The 17,897-nt window shown below is 54.4% G+C and overlaps 7 protein-coding genes across 7 annotated transcripts; 2 read left to right on the top strand and 5 right to left on the bottom strand.

Annotated features, from left to right (window-relative positions):
• Positions 1 to 397: 397 nt before the first annotated feature.
• Positions 398 to 1,824, top strand: KRP23_12222 (Ornithine aminotransferase, mitochondrial; the record flags this gene model as incomplete). Its single annotated transcript, XM_067882813.1, has 3 exons — positions 398 to 478; positions 543 to 1,507; positions 1,581 to 1,824. The coding sequence occupies 3 exons, from the start codon at positions 398 to 400 to the stop codon at positions 1,822 to 1,824; spliced, it is 1,290 nt and encodes a 429-aa protein (XP_067739830.1).
• A 224-nt stretch (positions 1,825 to 2,048) lies between these two features.
• KRP23_12221 (uncharacterized protein) lies at positions 2,049 to 2,655 on the bottom strand (the record flags this gene model as incomplete). Its single annotated transcript, XM_067882812.1, has 3 exons — positions 2,049 to 2,109; positions 2,190 to 2,409; positions 2,478 to 2,655. 3 exons carry the CDS (start codon positions 2,653 to 2,655, stop codon positions 2,049 to 2,051), a joined length of 459 nt encoding a protein of 152 aa, XP_067739829.1.
• A 1,475-nt stretch (positions 2,656 to 4,130) lies between these two features.
• Positions 4,131 to 7,657, bottom strand: KRP23_12220 (Structural maintenance of chromosomes protein 6; the record flags this gene model as incomplete). Its single annotated transcript, XM_067882811.1, has 3 exons — positions 4,131 to 4,209; positions 4,282 to 6,713; positions 6,797 to 7,657. 3 exons carry the CDS (start codon positions 7,655 to 7,657, stop codon positions 4,131 to 4,133), a joined length of 3,372 nt encoding a protein of 1,123 aa, XP_067739828.1.
• A 682-nt stretch (positions 7,658 to 8,339) lies between these two features.
• Positions 8,340 to 8,573, bottom strand: KRP23_12219 (Structural maintenance of chromosomes protein 6; the record flags this gene model as incomplete). The annotated part of the gene is made up of 1 exon (XM_067882809.1): positions 8,340 to 8,573. One exon carries the CDS (start codon positions 8,571 to 8,573, stop codon positions 8,340 to 8,342), a length of 234 nt encoding a protein of 77 aa, XP_067739827.1.
• A 1,763-nt stretch (positions 8,574 to 10,336) lies between these two features.
• On the bottom strand, positions 10,337 to 11,692 carry KRP23_12218 (Equilibrative nucleotide transporter 1; the record flags this gene model as incomplete). The annotated part of the gene is made up of 1 exon (XM_067882808.1): positions 10,337 to 11,692. The coding sequence occupies one exon, from the start codon at positions 11,690 to 11,692 to the stop codon at positions 10,337 to 10,339; it is 1,356 nt and encodes a 451-aa protein (XP_067739826.1).
• Positions 11,693 to 12,047: 355 nt separating this feature from the next.
• KRP23_12217 (Equilibrative nucleotide transporter 8) lies at positions 12,048 to 13,403 on the bottom strand (the record flags this gene model as incomplete). The annotated part of the gene is made up of 1 exon (XM_067882807.1): positions 12,048 to 13,403. The coding sequence occupies one exon, from the start codon at positions 13,401 to 13,403 to the stop codon at positions 12,048 to 12,050; it is 1,356 nt and encodes a 451-aa protein (XP_067739825.1).
• Positions 13,404 to 16,197: 2,794 nt separating this feature from the next.
• Positions 16,198 to 17,565, top strand: KRP23_12216 (Equilibrative nucleotide transporter 1; the record flags this gene model as incomplete). Its single annotated transcript, XM_067882806.1, has 1 exon — positions 16,198 to 17,565. The coding sequence occupies one exon, from the start codon at positions 16,198 to 16,200 to the stop codon at positions 17,563 to 17,565; it is 1,368 nt and encodes a 455-aa protein (XP_067739824.1).
• Positions 17,566 to 17,897: the final 332 nt, after the last annotated feature.

Below are 17,897 nucleotides of genomic sequence, written 5' to 3'. Positions count from 1 at the left end.
TCCATGGTTTTGACTGCTTGAGCCGCTTCCGAGCTTTTTTGCATTTTCAAAACGAAATCGTGTCCTAAGAACCTGCTGACTCCGATACCCTTGACAAGACGTTCTGATACCAAGTTGAAGTGCCTCGCGCTAGGGATAGGTATATATAAGTACGCCACGCTCCATAACGCACTTAATCGTGAGATAGCATGCACATTCCGTCTTATTTATGCTACGACACAAAATTACACTTCATTTCACTATGACCCCTTCATCCTTAAGTTCACGCGTACTACAATCTCCGTACTTTACAGAGAAGTCAAAGTAGACGAAGACCGAAATGGCTAAGTCCGGTGTCATTCGCCAACTCGCCACCTGCAGCTCAAGCCTCCGCCTCAAGTTCTAAGCTACAATCGCCATGAAGGCCATGCAGAAGCTCCGTCCTGTGACCTCCAAGCTCCGCGATCTCTCTAGTCGCAGCGTCTGGACTGCCCAGCAGGTAGGAAGATCCATGCGTACCAACCGTTGCAAGGATATCCCACCTTAATCCTCTTTTGCTGCAGTACATCGACCGAGAGGAGCAATACGGCGCCCACAACTACCACCCACTGCCTGTGGTTCTGACCAAGGGCCGCGGCTGCAAGGTCTGGGACGTGGACGGCAAGGAGTACTACGACTTCCTGAGCGCCTACTCGGCCGTGAACCAGGGCCACTGCCACCCCAAGATCGTGCAGGCCATGGTGGACCAGGCGCAGACGCTGGCACTCACGTCTCGTGCCTTCTACAATAATGTGCTGGGAGAGTACCAGGAGTACATGACCAACCTCCTGGGCTTCGACCGTATCCTGCCTATGAACACGGGCGTGGAAGGAGGCGAGACGGCCGTGAAGCTCGCGCGTCGCTGGGCCTACGACGTCAAAGGCGTTCCCGAGAACAAGGCCAAGGTCATCTTTGCACAGAACAACTTCTGGGGCCGCACGTTGAGTGCTGTGTCGTCGTCCAACGACCCGGACGCCTACGGAGGCTACGGCCCTTTCATGCCTGGGTTCAGCAGTGTCCCGTACAACGATATCAAGGCACTGGAGGAGATCTTCGAGAAGGAAGGCAAGAGCATCGCTGCCTTCATGGTGGAGCCTATTCAGGGCGAGGCGGGTGTGGTCGTGCCCGATGATGGCTACCTCAAGCGCGTGCGCGAACTCTGCACTAAGCACAACATCTTGTGGATCGCCGATGAGGTGCAGACCGGTTTGGCGCGTACGGGAAAAATGCTGGCGGTGGAATATGACAACGTGAAGCCCGACATCTTGATTCTGGGCAAGGCGCTCTCGGGTGGCATGTACCCGGTCTCGGCGGTGCTGACGAGCCACGAGGTGATGCTCACCATCAAGCCTGGGCAGCACGGATCCACGTACGGCGGCAACCCGCTCGGTTGCAAAGTCGCCATGGCGGCCATGGAGGTGATCAAGGAGGAGAAGCTTGCCGAGAACGCCTTCAAGCTCGGCAACAAGTTCCGTGGTGAAATGGAGAAGTACGTGTACTGCTGCGTGTTGGCGGTGTTTGCTGGTCACTAACCCTGCACTGCTTGTGTTTGTACGTGACAGCTTCAAGTCGAGTTTGCTTCAGGGCGTGCGTGGCCGAGGCTTGCTGAACGCGATCATCATCAACGAACGTCCAAACCAGCCCGACGCCTTGCAGCTCTGCATGAACTTGGCCAAGAAGGGGCTGCTCGCTAAGCCCACGCACGGCAACATCATCCGTCTGGCACCACCGCTCGTCATGAACGAGAAGCAGCTCGACGAGTGCACGTCGATCATCCAGGAGGTTCTCACCGAAGCTGAGGCATAATCACTGTGATAGGAGGACAGCCGCACTCACCAAAGTTGAGCGTTGCAATCGTCTCGCCATCAAGTTCTTCCGAGGAATGCTCATTTTTTCTCCCATGCCGGGAAGTTTTTATAGTTTTGGCGCTGTGCCGCGTTGAAACTTAGATCAATTACATGTAGTTATTCGTACGACTACTGTAAGAGAAGACGAACTGGAAAATTAAAAGTAAGCACCACACCGACTACCTACACCTTCCACACGTACTGCGGAATGTCATCCAACATCTTTCTCGTCGACTTCTGGCGCCTGGCAAACTCCTTGAAATCGGAAGCGCATTGCTCATCTTAGATGGCAAATCGGGCTCAAACTGCGGTGGGCCATCGTACAGGTAAAGCACTTCAGCTTTGCGTTCCGACGCGGCGTCGTGCTCTGCCTGTATGAAAGCGTACGACTCGCGCGATTCTTCAACCGTGCCATCCTCTCTAAACACGACGACTTTCTTCATCACCGATTTTTTTGTAAACGAGGCTGCGATGATTGTTGTGTTGGGGTGCGTGCTCTTGTAGTGCTCGAAGAAGTACCCGTAGAAGGTGGATTTGCCGATTCCTAAACACAACATATTGAGTCAGTCAGACCCAAGCTCATACCATGACCTCAAGTCGGACCGTACCTACCAGGCGTCCCCGTGACAGTGATAATGTGTAAAGTGCGGAACAGGTCCAGGATCAGGCGATAGTACTGCGGGTAACATCGACGTACGAAGAACTTGGGCAATTCATAAACATTCTCCACCGGCAGCCCCTTAGGAAACACTTGGGTCCGCTCCTCCATGCGCTGACCCATGCGTAGCATCGATCCAAGCGCTAGGGGAACATGATTTCGTGCAGAATATCGTTGGCTTATGAATGCAAGGAATAGACCAAGCTAGTCTATTGTGGTTCTACACCTACAAGCTGTCGTAGCTTGCGTCGCTGTAGAAGTTCGCCGACGCTTTCGGTTTCTTCGTGAATCCAAAGACCATTTATATGCGTGAGTTCGATGCGCACCACGCCCGTCGAGGTCATGCTCGTCAAGTCCACCGGGCGCTGCTCGCCAACCTTGCGGGGCTCATGGAAAAGTTCCTTGTGGAGAACTTCATGACATCCCACGTTCGCCGACATCGCCGCCTACTGCGAATTCGTGTAGGTCGGGCTCAGGGGTATCTTTAGCTTCAGCACCGACACTATACTATGCTCGTGAACAAGTGGCTCCCCCCTTTGCATTCAAGTACCTTCATAATATACCCTTCTAGCTCAACCGCATGAAGACGCTACCGCACCACGATTGAGATCCACGAGCCTCTTGACGAGTTCCTCGCGAGCCTGGGGCTCAAGACGAAGGCTAACCTTTAAGGAGTAACGTATCTAAGCAAAATGACGAGCAAAGTGAATTTATATCCGGATATTGATATACTACAATAGTATGTACAAATCATTCCATTTGTTATTGGAGCCGAATAAATACTATTTTGATAATAGCGTTGTGTTCGACATATACTACTATATCTAGAGTTGCAATATAGTACTACGGTCGACTACGGATCAAGTTCACACACGTTCCAGGCGCGAAACCCTTCAAAGCACCCCCCGGAGGTTGCAACTGCAAACTACTATAGTGTTTTAATATGAGTGGTAGTATATACTATCAGCCGAAGCTCTTTGTGCAACACGGCTTTATCAAGTAATGTTAGACGAAGTTACAACCACCACACCACTTGATGTACGCAACCCAGACGAAAAGAAGTCGAAAAGAGGTGCGAATGAAGAACTATTTAGAGACGCGACCGACGTCGTTTATATCGAGACTGTCGGCGGCGTCTCATTAATGAATTCCTCCACTACCAGCACAGAGCAACTGACACGTATATAGTGTTTTTGTGCTTACAGAACACTCAGATCTTGATGAAAAGCTGCTAAGAGTATTTCTAAATGACCTTCGAAAGCTGAAGTCACGAGTGCACGAGCAAAACCTCGCCAAGCACGAAGAGAAAACTACTCACACAGGGTTCTTCCTGTCTCGCTAACCAGTATTCAAATACGCTAAATGGGCATAACGTATCAATTTTACACCATTTTTACTACTACCAACTCGGCTACGCCACTTCGAATAATTTCAGAGCTTCCTCGAGCTTGCATGATTTGTCTGCACGAACACTACAAGGTCTGTGAAAATGTCTTGTCAATAAATGCCAGCCCGCGACGTACGCTTGCTCCCTACTACTGGTACTACTCACTACACGTAGCAAATGTACGTCCTTGCCGTATTATACCCACTCTTCCTACGTATGCCTAGTCTTGCTCAGCATTTAGTCGGTCCCGCGGCGGGTTCATTTTCTGGATCTTCACCATCGGGTCACGTCGCAGTGCACTGCAAGGCAAAGCATCCAAGGTTAGTCAAAGAGCTCCATACACAGTCATGCACAGATAAATGAACTTGTACCTGAGATCGTTGGGGGTCACGAAGATAAACTGTTTCTTGCCGTCCTTCTTGGCAGCATTCACAAGCAGCTGGATGGTCATGTCCCGGTTAACCGAGTCCATGAACACATCGAACTCGTCCATTACTCGGAACGGACACTCAATACTCTCACCGAGGGCCAGCAGCAGCGAAACTTGAGTGTACGACCGCTCGCCACCAGACAGTTCTTTCATGTCGGTTACCTGGGACGCGCGCGAGGCTCCCTTCTCGTTCTGCAGCACGGCAATGTCTAGCCGCTGGTCGTCATGCCGGAATTTCAGCTTACCCGCAAAGTTGTTCAGGCACATGTACTTGTTGAACCCCATCGATGTCCGATGGGCAATCTCCTTGCGTAAGATCTGCCACACGCGCTTCCGTTCCTCTAACATCGAGCGAATACGCTCCAGGTTGTCGCGGAACTTGTCAAAGTTGGTTTTCTTGCTCTTATACTTGATTTTCTTAGCCTCCATGTCATCCTTCAGCTCGCCGAGATCCATTCCTTGAAACCGACTGCGCTCGTGGTCGATCTGTCGCTTGATGTCCGTTAATCGCTTGCCATAGTAGTCGTGGGAGTGGGTGACAGCTACTCGTTCACAGTGTTGCTGGGCTTTTTGCCTCGCCTCCTCGCATTCTTCGTGGAGTGCTGCTAGCTCATCTTCCATGTGGAGTACTATTTCACGCAACGTTGACGCCTCCCGCTGACACGTCATCTCCTGCACCTTCATCTCGCTCAGGTGCTTGTAGATAGCGTCTGCATCGACCTGGTACTCATTCATCTCACCAGCAATTTTTTTCTCCATCGCGTCCAGTTCCTCGAGCTCATGCAGCTGGCCTTCCAGGTCGGGATTAGACTTGGACAGGATGTCGTTCAGCTCCTGTTCGCGACGGTGGAAATCTTCCAGCTCGTCTTGGACACCCCTCACCTCGTCCTCCAGCACTGAGGTATCCAGCGCGTGTTGCTGCAGATCGTCCGACAACTCCTCTTCAAGACTGTGAAGCTCGGCACGCTTCTGGTTAAACGTACGAGATAAATAGTCAATGCGGTCGTTCTGCTGCTTCATCTGGCGTCTGAAGTCTTCCCGATCACGCCGCAGTTGCGACTCGTCACGACGCAATACCTCCAGATTCCCCTGCAAATAGTCCAGCTTCTGCTCCAGCTCCCTGATCTCGCCCTCCACATCTTGGCAAATGATAGAGCTGCGGCGATTTCCCTTATTTGCAATGAAGGCCAGATTTCCTGAGCGAACAACAAACTTGTCTCCACTCGGGAGATACACCTCCGACGCGAAGCGCGCCATTCTGAAGTTGCCGCTCGAGCCGCTCAGAACGCTCTCTTCAGCTGTCTGGCGATCATCAAACAGCAGCTTGCTCTCTGAGCTGCACACATCGATCAGAGCGTTGAACACTTCATCATCATTCACTTCGAGGATGTTGCAGATCGCATGGGCAGCGAGGTCGCCCTCTGCCAGGCGCAAATTGCCATAACGGCGTCCAGTCCGCTGCGAAATAATGATATTAGCCTGGTTCTGTGGGCAATGAGCCTGGCGCTTCAAGTCGTCCAGCAAATGCTTGTCTTGGCCGTTGACCACCAAGTAGCTTCCGAGTGTTCCCTTTAATGCCACCTCGATAGCCAACGCGAAGTGCATGAACCGTTCGGGAAGCTTGACATGGAGACCGAGGGGTCCGATAGGCGGTGCAGCAAACCGGTGCCGGTTCTGCTGAATGAGGTGGTGCAATTGCGGGATTTTGCTGCCGTACACAGCTAGACTGTCGCGCTTCTGTCCTCTCAGCGAATTCATGCGGTGTTGAATCTTGGCGGTCTCGTTATCAGCTTCACGCAGTTGACGGAGACAAGTCTCGTGACGGTTCTCGACTTCATCCAGCTCTTGCGGACGTGCCTGAGCACGATCTTTGGCTTCACTTACTTCACCCTCCGCGTCTGCCACTTCGCGTCGCTTCATCTCGATACGATCCCGCATTTCATCGTTGCGCTGCAATCGATTGTGAAGCATCGCTTCGTGGTTCTCTTGCTTCTTCTGCACATCGCGCTGCAGACGCGCAAGCCGCTGCTTTGCTCGTTCTTTCGACTGTGTTAGGTGCTTCATTTCCGCCTTGCAGTTGTGGAGCGGTCGACGAGCTTCCCGAATCCTGTTCTTCACGTCCGATTTCCTCTGGTTGTTCTCAGTCATCCGAGCGCTGACTTCTTCGAGCTTGTCGTTCTTCTCCTTCTGCTTCCGCTCCAGGTTCTCCACCGCTTCACTCGTCTCTTCATAGTCTGCAGCAACATTCTCGGCCTCGCCTCGCTTTCGCTTCATTTTCTTTTCCTTCTTAGCAGCCGCGGCTTCCTTCTCACACACGAAGGACCAGGCGAGCTCCTTCTTGAGCACCTCAAACTCTTCTTCCAGCTTTCCGATCTGAACAAGATCACAGAAAATTTCCCCATCAAAAGAGTTAGCACAGTGTCCATATCCGAGCAATCCACCAACAACCTGCTTACACTCTGTGCTTCCTTCCACTGCTTCTTGGCCTCATCCATCGCGTCTTTCAGCGTGGCAATCTTGGTCCTCTCCCTCTTGAGCGTGGACTCGGCAATGGTCCTCGTCTCCTCGTCAATCTTCGAGTACGTTGTCCTCATCTTGTACAAGTCCGTCGACTGCAGGAAAAACTTGTACTTGGCCTGCGGGTCGCCCTTCAAGAACAACTTGGCGTTCTCCTGGTCCAGAATCGCGCACGGGTTATCCGTCTGGATGTTCAAGTGGTCCAGCATAGCATCCAAGTCCGTCTTGAGCTTGGACACCAGCAGTCCTCGCTCGTCCTTCAATCTGTACTCGGCCGACCCGTCTCGGCGGATGAGCCTCTCAACCATAATCTTGCGGCCGAATTGCTCCGGACGGAAAGCGTCGCTGCCCACCGCGTCATTGCGCAGCGTGATTCGCACCAGGGCGTTGCCCTCGTGTCCGTGACGGATCAAGTTCTTGACGCTTTTGCCTCGGTGCGTGCTGCGTGCACTGGCGCCCAGACAGATCTGGATGGCGGCGATGATGGCGCTCTTGCCGCTGCCGTTCTCTCCTGTGATGAAGTTAATGTTCGGGCACAGCGTCACTCGCATCTTGCGGTGGCACATGAAGTTCTCGCAGTAGATCTCCTCCACGACGCCCATCTCCGTTTCGATGTGGGCGTCCATTTGGGACATCTCGGAGGAGGACGTCTTCTTGCGGCGCTTCTCACCGATGGCGGCGTCGTCGTGCACGTAATCTTCGTCTTCGGTCTCGCTCGTGGTGGACGCGCTGTGGTCCGCGTCGCCGTGGCGCGTCTTCTGCGCCTTGCGTGGCGGCCGACGGCTCGTTAGCAGCGCCATTGCGCTACGCAGATTGATAGAGTGACACGCGGAGGGAAGGAGGGCGGACAGAGGAGCTGCGCGACGGAGAACGCGCCCCAGCGAGCGCGGAATAAACTTCTGCTTCGAGATGAGCGATGGCGGAAGTGCGCGCCAAGAAAATAGTGCCTGTGGACTTTGATATCGCTATAAGAAGGTGTATTAAATATAATTTGCACTTCAATATTATTATATGATGTTTGGTTGAATACTGGATATCTAACAGTTTTTTATAACTGTATTTAATGTATTTACAGAGTATGTATCGTTATAGACGGGCTCTTATCAGTCGCTGATGCCGTTCGCATGGTCAAATTACTATCCCATTATTGACTGCGCATGCACTACTTTTCTGCCAAGCTAACTAATACATGTACTCGTATGTTGCACTGGTATGTTGTGGCCTTACACACGCGTACGGAGACGCCATCTGTACGCTCAAAAGGAGAAAACTCACTCGTAGGGCATCATTCACGGCTCGCCGATATCGCCATGTATGTGTCATACTTGTTCGACGTGCGCCGCGAAATCGCGTCTTGAAGGCGCCCCCAAGTAACCAATCGCTCTTTCAATATTGTGCGGATACGTCCCAAATTGCTACGGAGCTTGTCAAAGTTGGTTTTCTTGCTCTTATACTTGATTTTCTTAGCCTCCATGTCATCCTTCAGCTCGCCGAGATCCATTCCTTGAAACCGACTGCGCTCGTGGTCAATCTGTCGCTTTTGCCTCGGTGCGTGCTGCGTGCACTAGCGCCCAGACAGATCTGGATGGCAGCGATGATGGCGCTCTTGCCGCTGTCGTCCTCTCCTGTGATGAAGTTAATGTTCGGGCACAGCGTCACTCGCATCTTGGGGTGGCACACGAAGTTCTCGCAGTAGATCTCCTCAATGATTCCCATCGGTGGGCATCGGCTTCTGATAATTCTGTAGCGGTTCGAGCATCGAACTGTGTTAACTCGTTCTCAGAGTCTGTACAACATCGTCGGGACCAGCTCCAGCGACGGCAGCATCCCTTGCCGGGAGCCTCGCGCCGCGCGACGTCTGCTGCTTCTTTGCTGCAGATATTTGCGGTCGAGCCATTGAAAACTTGAATGGCAGCGTCGGAGCCCCAGCGAAAGCGGCATGAGAGACGACGCCAGCCTAACTTAACTGTAAGACGCTAACGACATGAGCTTGAAGCGATCCCTGTCCCCGAATGGAACAGTCTAATCGGTAAAAAGGCATTTCGGATGTGAATCGTCTTGCCATGGGGCTGTATTTTTAGTGTTCGCTTGGAACCTCATCGACAATCTGCAGACCTGAGCTGGAGGCCTAATGGCAAGCACCGGGCGCAGGTAGATCTTTGTTTTTGCATCCTCACTGCAGTCGATTCCAGATACTAATCGCTTGATGTAGTAGTCGCCGGTGTGCACTATGCCAGCAATTTTACGGCTCCGGATTCCTCGACAATGTGTCTGCAGGAGTGGGTCTCCTATCTCGTAGTTGAAGTTGTTGGGCTAACAGCAGTGCGTTCGTTGACAGGAATTGCTGCGAGCACGGCGGATGCTGATGGAGCGCAGCACCGAAGACGATGGACCCACAAGCCGCTTGATTCGCGAGGGGTTCGACCAGTTTCTTGGCGAACTTACACGCGAGCGCGAAGCTCATGATGCCAGTCAGCGCAATATGCCGTTAGACGTTTGCGCCTTCTGCGTGCAATTTTTGCCATCCACGTACACCACGGACAGCGACGAGGGAGACGACCGTGCACTGCATTCGGTGGGTTGTGTTGGTCCGGCACGAGCAGCAGCATCAACGCTGGTCCCTGGATCTCGGTGCAGCAGCAGAGGGCAAGTTCGCTCAAGCCTCGTGATTCAGCACCAGCTTCCGGGCAAGAAAACGGCATCGGCTGCGCTTGGGAAAGGTCCACGAACAGCACGGACGGCGGCAAGGTTACACCGGCCACGAAGTTGTGCTCCTGCTTCCAGTCTCTCAGCGTCGCCCCCGACTTACCGCCTTCTCTCAAGCGATGCCACCCGCGTATTGCGAATTGAGTCACCTGCCACAGCACTGCATTCCATGGCGATTGGGCATGATAGCAACCAACAACGCTTACTGGCAGCCACGGATGTCATGAGTAGCTTGAGACTGCAAGAGCAACAGCAGACCACAGCCATCTTGCGAGCCGAAACGAGCAAACGGAAGACGTATTATCAACACCACGCTTCGACCACGAAGCAAGCCCAGAGAACGGCTCGTGAACGCGCAGAGCGTATGACGGGGTCGTCAAATGACTCACCACAGCACCAAAACATTATCGATGCTCTTATCAAAGGCGCGGGGACTTTATACACCGGCGTTGTTGTCGCTCAGCAGGAAAATAACCCTCCAATACCCGTGTCCCGATCGAGCCTCGCCTCCAAGATCGTGACCAAGAAGCACGGGCGCCACTTCAAGACGGAACTTTTCTTCCCTGCCATACCCGTGAAAGCTCGAGCAACTCCGAAAAGGTAGACCACGCAGATCGGCACACTAATAAATGTCTACACAAGACAGGAAAGCTTTATTGTGCCTCGCTTCGCTCGTGTATCTCTTGAAAGTGTTTTTCTGCTAGTTAGGCAGGTACAGCAACCGTAGCTGTATGGGTTTCACAGCACCTCGACAGGCACGTGAAAGCACCAAGTTACAGGCCCAGCCATCCCTGGTCGCTGAAGAAGAAGCCGAGCGTGGAGCCGCCGGCGATGCCGAGGAAGAGGCAGAAGACCATGACGGCGCCGCCCGACTCGCGATCCTCCGGGTTGAGCATCCGGGGGCCCACGCCCATGGTGACCGTGGACAGGAAGCCGTTGGAGAGGCCGATGACGAGGTTGAGCACGATGTTGTAGACGATGGCGCCCATGTCATCGTGGCCGAACGAGTAGAGTGACGTGCCGGCCACGCCCATGAGCAGCAGAGGGATGAAGGCCAGACGGAGGATGGAGAGTCCGAAGCACCACTGGCTGTTGAGCAGCTTGTAGACGGCGGCGCTCGTGAGGATGCGGCCGAAGAAGTCGCCGTAGTTGTAGCTGCCCACGATGCCCGGCGCGCAGTACCAGTAGCCCGTGACTGTGTGCGTCACGTCCGCGTACGGAGGCGCGAGGTTCCGCGACGCCGCGCATCCGAAGCCCGGGAAGACCGACAGCGACACGAAGAAGACGAGGAACTGCGCGACGGCGGGCATCCAGATGAGGCCGAAAATGCGCCACAGGTTGCGCAGGTTCTTGCCCACGGACTGGCTCGTGAGGTTCTCCTCCTTGGCCGATGCGGCGTTGCGCTCCAGCAGGAACTTGACGCTCGGCAGACTCGTGAGGCGGCGGTACACGAAGAGCGCGACGATGAGCACGACGATCAAGAGGCCGAAGAAGAGGTAAAAGGCGAGCTTGGTGGAGCTGCTGGTCTGGTGGACGCCGCCCACGGCCAGCCGCAGCAGCGTGGCGAGCGAGATGTTGAGGATGCCCGCCGTGCCGTTGCCGATCTGCACGGCCTGCGAGAACTTGGGGACCGGGAAGAGCGCCGCGATCGTGTAGTACGTGGCCTCCGAGAGAGTGTTGCCGAAGCCCACGCAGCCGAAGCAGATGAGCACGAGGATACCGCCCGTCTTCTGGTTGGAGAAGTTGATGGCGCTGAAGACCATGATGAGAATGGCCATGAGGATGAAGATGCCGTAGCCCACGCGCACGCGGAACTCCTGTGTGAGCTTCTTGTCGAGACCCCAGATCATCTGAACGCCCTGGCCGATGACCATGGGCCAGCCCGTGCAGAGCGTCGTGAGGAAGGAGAAGTCGAGCCCAGAGTCGGCGAACTCGACCGTGTAAAAGTCCTGCGCGCTCAGACACGAGTAGTAGGCCCAGAGCACGGACCCGTTGAGGAACATGAGCGAGTAGAAAATGTTGCGCTCGTTCTTGACCATGTCGTCCCAGATCTCCTGGGGCATGCCGTCGTGGCCCAGCTCTACCTGATCCTCAGACACGAGCTTCTCGGACTTGCTCGGAGACTCCATCGCAGGTTAGAGAGGGGGGGGTCGACCAGTTGACTTGAGACTTGCACAGCAAATTGCAGAATGGAGAATGTGGCGAGACTAATGCCAACCGATCGCGATTAACGTCAACTTGCATTGGTGGAGGGAGTCTGTGCGTGTCTGCGGTGTTGGTGGGAAGAAATGCCTGGCAGGGTAGGGATCATCTGATAGCCAGGCCCCATCGCCGACAATCGACCGATTGTGGCTGAGACCTGTACCGCGTGACTTGCTATGGGCTTGTCAGCTGTTTGCAGCATGGATGGAGTGTTATTTTTCAAGGACATCAAGGCCCTACATCGGCGGTATATCCACAGCTCGCTTTTCCTAACATGTAAACTTACAGACCGAGCCAACCGTTGTCGCTCACGAGGAACCCAAAGGTGGAGCCCGTGGCGATCCCTAGGAAGAGGAAAAACACCATAACGGCGCCACCGGATTCGCGGTCCTCGGGCTTCAACATCCGAGGCGCCACGCCCATGGTGACGGTCGAGAGCAGACCCGTGGAAATGCCGATGAGTAGATTGAGCACGATGTTGAAGGCCAGCGCCCCCATACTGCCGAACGGGAACGCGTAGAGCGAAGTGCCGGCCACGCCCATTAGTAGCAGCGGGATGAAGGCGATACGCAGCACCGACAAGCCGAACGCCCAGCCCATAGTCACCACGCGGTACACTGCAGCCGTACACAGGATCCGACCGATGAAGTCGCCGTAGTTGTAGCTGCCGATGATCCCAGGCGAGCAGTACCATGTCGCCGTGAGGACGTGAGCTTCATCGTTGAACGGCGGGGCCAAATTGCGAGACCCCGCGCAGCCGAAGCCCGGGAACACCGAGAGAGACACGAAGAAGACAAGGAACTGCGCGATCGCCGGCACCCAAATGATGTAGAAGATGCGGCTCAAGTTCTTCAGCGTGCGGCCGACCGACTGGTGCGCAAGGTGCTCGTCCTTGGCCGAGTTCTCGTTGCGGTCCATGAGGAACTTGACCGACGGCAGACTCACCAAGTAGCGGTAGAGCAGGATGGCGCATATCAGGACAACCACCAGCAAACTAAAGAACAGATAAAAGCTCAGCTTTGTGGAGCTGCTGGTCTGGTTCACGCCTCCCACCGCAAGACGCAGCACCGTGGCCACGGTGATGTTGAGGATGCCGGCGCAGGTGTTGCCGATCTGCACGCCGTTTGTGAACTTCTCGATTGGGAAGAGCGCCGCGAACGTGTAATACGTGGCTTCGGACAGCGAGTTGCCGAAGCCGATACACCCAAAGCACACGAGCACGAGCACCCCGCCGGTCTTTTGACTGGAGAAGTCGATGGCACTGAAGACCATGATAAGGATGGCCATGGCCATGAAGATGCCGTAGCCCACGTGCACGCGCGTTCGTTGGCTGAACTTCTTGTCCAGCCCGAAGATCATTTGCAGTCCTTGGCCGAAGACCATGGGCCAGGCCGTGCACAGCGTCGTGAGGAAGGAAAAATCGAGTCCGGAGTCCGGGAACTCGACGGTGTAAAAGTCCTGGGCGCTCAGGCACGAGTAGTAGGCCCAGAGCACGGACCCGTTGAGGAACATGAGCGAGAAGTAGATGAACTTCTCGTGCTTGACCATATCTTCCCAGATCTCGGGTGGGATGCCGTCGCGCCCGATTTCGAGCGGGTCTTCTTGCACGAGCTTCTCTGACTTGGTGGGCGAGTCCATGGCGTCGGTCGGGCTTGGGCAGGGCGAGGCGAGTTTGTAAGTGAAGGCTGCGGACGAGCTTGTGATGATGGTGTTTGACTCGGTTGGTGTGCGGTGCTGAATTAATCCGCGAAATCTGTGAATCTGTGTCGGCTGACTGATCATGTTGAAGTGAGTACGTTGCGCTGTTAGAATACCACACAGAAGACAGTGGCTGTAGAATAATTCCTGTAGTGTTAGATTCATAGGAACAAATCAAATAGAAGGCCACCTTACCACCACCAATACCTGTAGTGTTGGAGCAAAGTTTGTGAACATTTTTAATAGGGCATGTCTAAGTAAGCCTTATTTAAGATAAGACAAAGTAGGGGTATTGGTTTCATTGCCAATGTTCTAGGCATTGGTGCGGAAACAAAAGAAGAGAGGAGACGAAGGTGCTCAGGAGGTTACACTGATCGTATCTTTATTCACGGCAGTCGTTGAATTTTTCAATGAACTGCAATGTACATGTTTCAAAACAGGCATTGACCACTTTAAATTAGGCGCGGATAATGATTGTTGATTACAGACCTACAGACTTAGAAGAAGAAGCTTTACACATGTTGCCTTTTGCAGTGACAGCTACGAAGCCACCGCATCAAGCGAATCGGCACGGCCGCGCGACTGTGAAAGGTGAGGCGAAGGCGAACCGACTCTAAGCCCGCCGTTGCACACAAGTGTGTGCGAAAACCAGCCATACAAGCGCGTCGTCCGATTCTTTTTTCTCCTTGGTGAGCCTTTCCGCGAGCAAATTGCAGGTTTCCTCGACCAAGCCAAGCAGTGCCGACAGGTACAGTGTATTTTGAAGCGCGCTGCATGCTCGCTGTGAATGCACGCCCCGGTGCATCAAAGCAATTGAAAAGCATCACTTGATGCGGCATCGTAGCCACTCTTTCGGAATCGGCGGCAATGACGCGCAGGGACGTGGACCGATTTGCTCTTGTGTCGCGTCTGTCCCACAGTACCTGTGGGAGCAGCTGTTGTAGACGACATCGGGGGCGCATTCCCTACGATTACACTTGACCCTAATATGCCGCCGTTGGGGTATCAAGTGCACGTTCCACTTTCCACTGAAAAGTGGTCGTCGCGGTTAGTGGGCGGCGGATCGCCTCGTGCTCATTTGCTGACGTTCTTCGCTCGATCGTCCATGTTGAACACGCCCACATCGCATGAATTCACACCCTTGGCAGAACCGCAGAATGGCGGGGCGAGCAGAGTCGCTGAGCAGCCGTGTCATAAGTTTGGCCACCTACACTTGTGCACTTGTGTACTTCTCAGGAATTCATCGTTCAAAACTTGCGGTTTGTATGCAATCCGTCTTGCATACATGTATGTTGAACGGCGAATTCCCTTAATGACAAATTTCTTTGCATGCAAATTCTTAGTGAAAACCTAAAATAAAAAAATGCGCTTGAATTCGTCGGGCAATTTGCACGAAATATGTGTACGCCAATGCTTATCGCTCCTAGAGCTCTTGTTCTTGTGCCCACCACGACGAGCCGATACAAAATAGACGCGACGAGCTGATACAAAATACATCGTGGCAGCCTTAGCAGGAACCGCTTCTTCTGGGTCTACCTCCATGTGCGGCGTGGAATGCCGAGCTTGATGTTGTCCTCCTCACCAACATGCGCCAGGAGCACCAAAGCTTCGTTCTTCAGGCGGATGAACTGACCCAGATGAACCCGGCCCTTAGTGCATGAAATACGGGATGGCGCCGCAGAGCAGGCATGAATACCACCGTGGTGACCAGCTGAATAAGATCCACGTCGGGGGGCAACGTGATGGAGACCGAACTTTACGATGGTGGGTAGCTGGTAGCAATGTTATGCAAACACAGGGTATTAACGGCCTTGTGGTACTTCAGTATCCCCGCTTGAATAGGGAAACTAGTTGACCAAAAGCAGCGTTTCTAAGTCAATTGGTCAACATGCCCGCTCAGGTTGATCTTGGCGCAATATATACGTGCCACCACCTCATCAACAACCACGATGGCCAAGGTCTCGCGAAGAACGCTCTCCTCGTGGATACGCCCAACAATTCCCACAACTGCGGTGACATTCAGTCCAGTGCCTTAAGAACTTGGTTGCTAATCTGTGTCGTTCATTTTGCACGATAAAGTCCATTTATCTATCCACCAGGTCTGTCAACTTTTTGACCTCCAACTCAACAACGTTGCCGTTTTGCAAAGCTTCCCCCAACGCCTCTATTCTTTCCCGATATTGAGCGTGGTTGACGCTGCTGGACGGAGCCTCGCTTCGCCTCGGCACCGCTCACCGCAGGATGCAGAGACCTGCCGAAAAGATTTGCCATTTCGTCGATTCGGTCCTCGACAAATTCGGCAAGCAAGCGGAGCAAAGGATGGATCGGTGGCCTTGCTCTATCTGGTATCGCCGTATTGGACGAACACGAAAAACACGCCGCGCGCCACGGTCACCGGCGCCTTGGGCTCCAGTCGTTACATTATGCAGTCTACGCTTGTCGCCACCGACGCTCGACTGGAGGGTCGGGTTCGGGGGCAACAAGGGGCAGCGGAGAGCGCGACTAGACCGATTCTGAACCTGAGCCGGACCACCTATTAACTTATAAGACACTGTATGACAGCACGAGTCAAGTGACCGTCGAGGATGGCGCTACCGCCATCCTTTTCTATCCTTGCCCGCCGAAGGAAAGCTGCTCTCTGTGTTGTGCGTGGAGGTCGCTCGCCTGAGCCAGCTTCTCATTCTGCAATTCGCCGGACGCCGAGCAAGCGGGGAACCGAACGGAACCAAGTAGCATGGAGTCGCCGCGCAAGTCGGAGAAGCTCATCCCGGCGCTCCAGGACGAGGAGGGCCTCGAGATCGGGCGCGACGGCATGCCTCAGGAGATCTGGGACGACCTGGTCAAGAACGAGCGCAAGATCTTCTACATGTTCATGTTCCTCAACGGGTCCGTGCTCTGGGCCTACTACTCGTGTCTGAGCGCGCAGGACTTTTACACGGTGCAGTTCGCCGACTCGGGGCTCGACTTCTCCTTCCTCACGACGCTCGTGACCTCGTGGCCTATGGTCATCGGCCACGGCCTGCAGATGTTCCTAGGGCTGGACAAGAAGATCACTCGCGAGTTCCGCGTGCACGTGGGCTACGGCATCTTCATCCTGTTCGCCATCCTCATCATGGTCTTCAGTGCCATTGACTTCTCCAACCAGAAGACGGGAGCGATCCTCGTGCTCTTCTGCTTCGCGTGCATTGGCTTCGGCAACTCGCTCTCCGAGGCCACGTACTACACGTTCGCGGCGCTCTTCCCGACCCCCAAGTTCTCGCAGGCCGTGCAGATCGGCAATGGTACCGCCGGTATCTTCAACATCACGCTGGCCACGATCCTGCGTCTCGCTGTGGGCGGCGTCCACCAGACCAGCAGCTCCACCAAGTTGAGTTTCTACCTCTTCTTCGGCCTCTTGATCGTCGTCCTGATCGCGGCGCTGTTCGTCTACTACCGCCTCATGAGCCTGCCGTGCGTCAAGTTCCTGCTCAACCGCAATGCAGAGTCTCTGAAGGCCGAGAGCCTGAACACGCTGCCGTTCGGCAAGACCTGCGCCAACCTGTGGCGCATCTTCTGCATCATTTGGGTGCCGGCGTTGGCGCAGTTCCTTGTGTTCGTCGTTTCGCTTGCCGTGTACCCTGGCTTCGGCTGTGCTGCCGCCCGTAACCTCGAGCCACCGTACTCCAGCGTCGTCCACACGGTGACGGAGAACTGGTACTGTTCTCCGGGCGTCGTGGGCAGCTACAACTACGGCGACTTCTTTGGGCGTGTGTTCACGGGCGCTGCCGTCTACAAACTGCTCAACAGCCAGTGGTGCCTGGGTCTGTCGATCGTGCGCCTGGGTTTCATTCCTCTGCTGCTCATGGGCGTGGCCGGCACCTCGCTGTACGCCTTCGGCTTCGACGACATGGGCGCCATCGCCTACAACATCGTGCTCAACCTCCTCATCGGTCTCTCGAACGGATTCCTGTCCACGGTGACGATGGGAGTCGCCCCCCGCATGCTCAAGCCGGAGGACCGCGAGTCGGGCGGTGCCGTCATGGTCTTCTGCCTGTTCTTTGGAATTGCCGCCGGTTCTACCATCGGCTTCTTCTTCAGCGACCAAGGCTGGCTCGGTCTGTAGGCGCGGAGTATCCGTAGCTATTGCTTTTGAATGATCCTTTTGTGCGACATATTGCAGCTTGCAGTTTTGTGCTCGCGTACGCACCTTAGCCGAATACCTGTGAAGGCAATGGTGAGGAGGCAGAACGCTAAGCACCGACTCGATCATCGGCAGAAGTCGAAGTCGTCGGCGAAGCTCATTATCTGCGTTGGCTCAGTCCCTTGTTTTCTTGCTCTTGCTGTCCGTCTTCTCACAGAACTCTCACCACTGGTGAGTCACCAGTACTTGCTGCCTAGCCTTCATCATGCTCGCAGTAGTATAATACACGTACGTGACTACGGCAGCCGAGGCGC

The sequence above is a fragment of the Phytophthora ramorum genome, assembly GCF_020800215.1.
Source record: "Phytophthora ramorum isolate Pr-102 chromosome Unknown Phyram_PR-102_s0014, whole genome shotgun sequence".
NCBI classification, from domain to species: Eukaryota; Oomycota; class Peronosporomycetes; order Peronosporales; family Peronosporaceae; genus Phytophthora; species Phytophthora ramorum.
The sequence above is the reverse complement of the archived record's forward strand: the minus strand, read 5'-3'. Positions and strand labels throughout refer to the sequence as shown.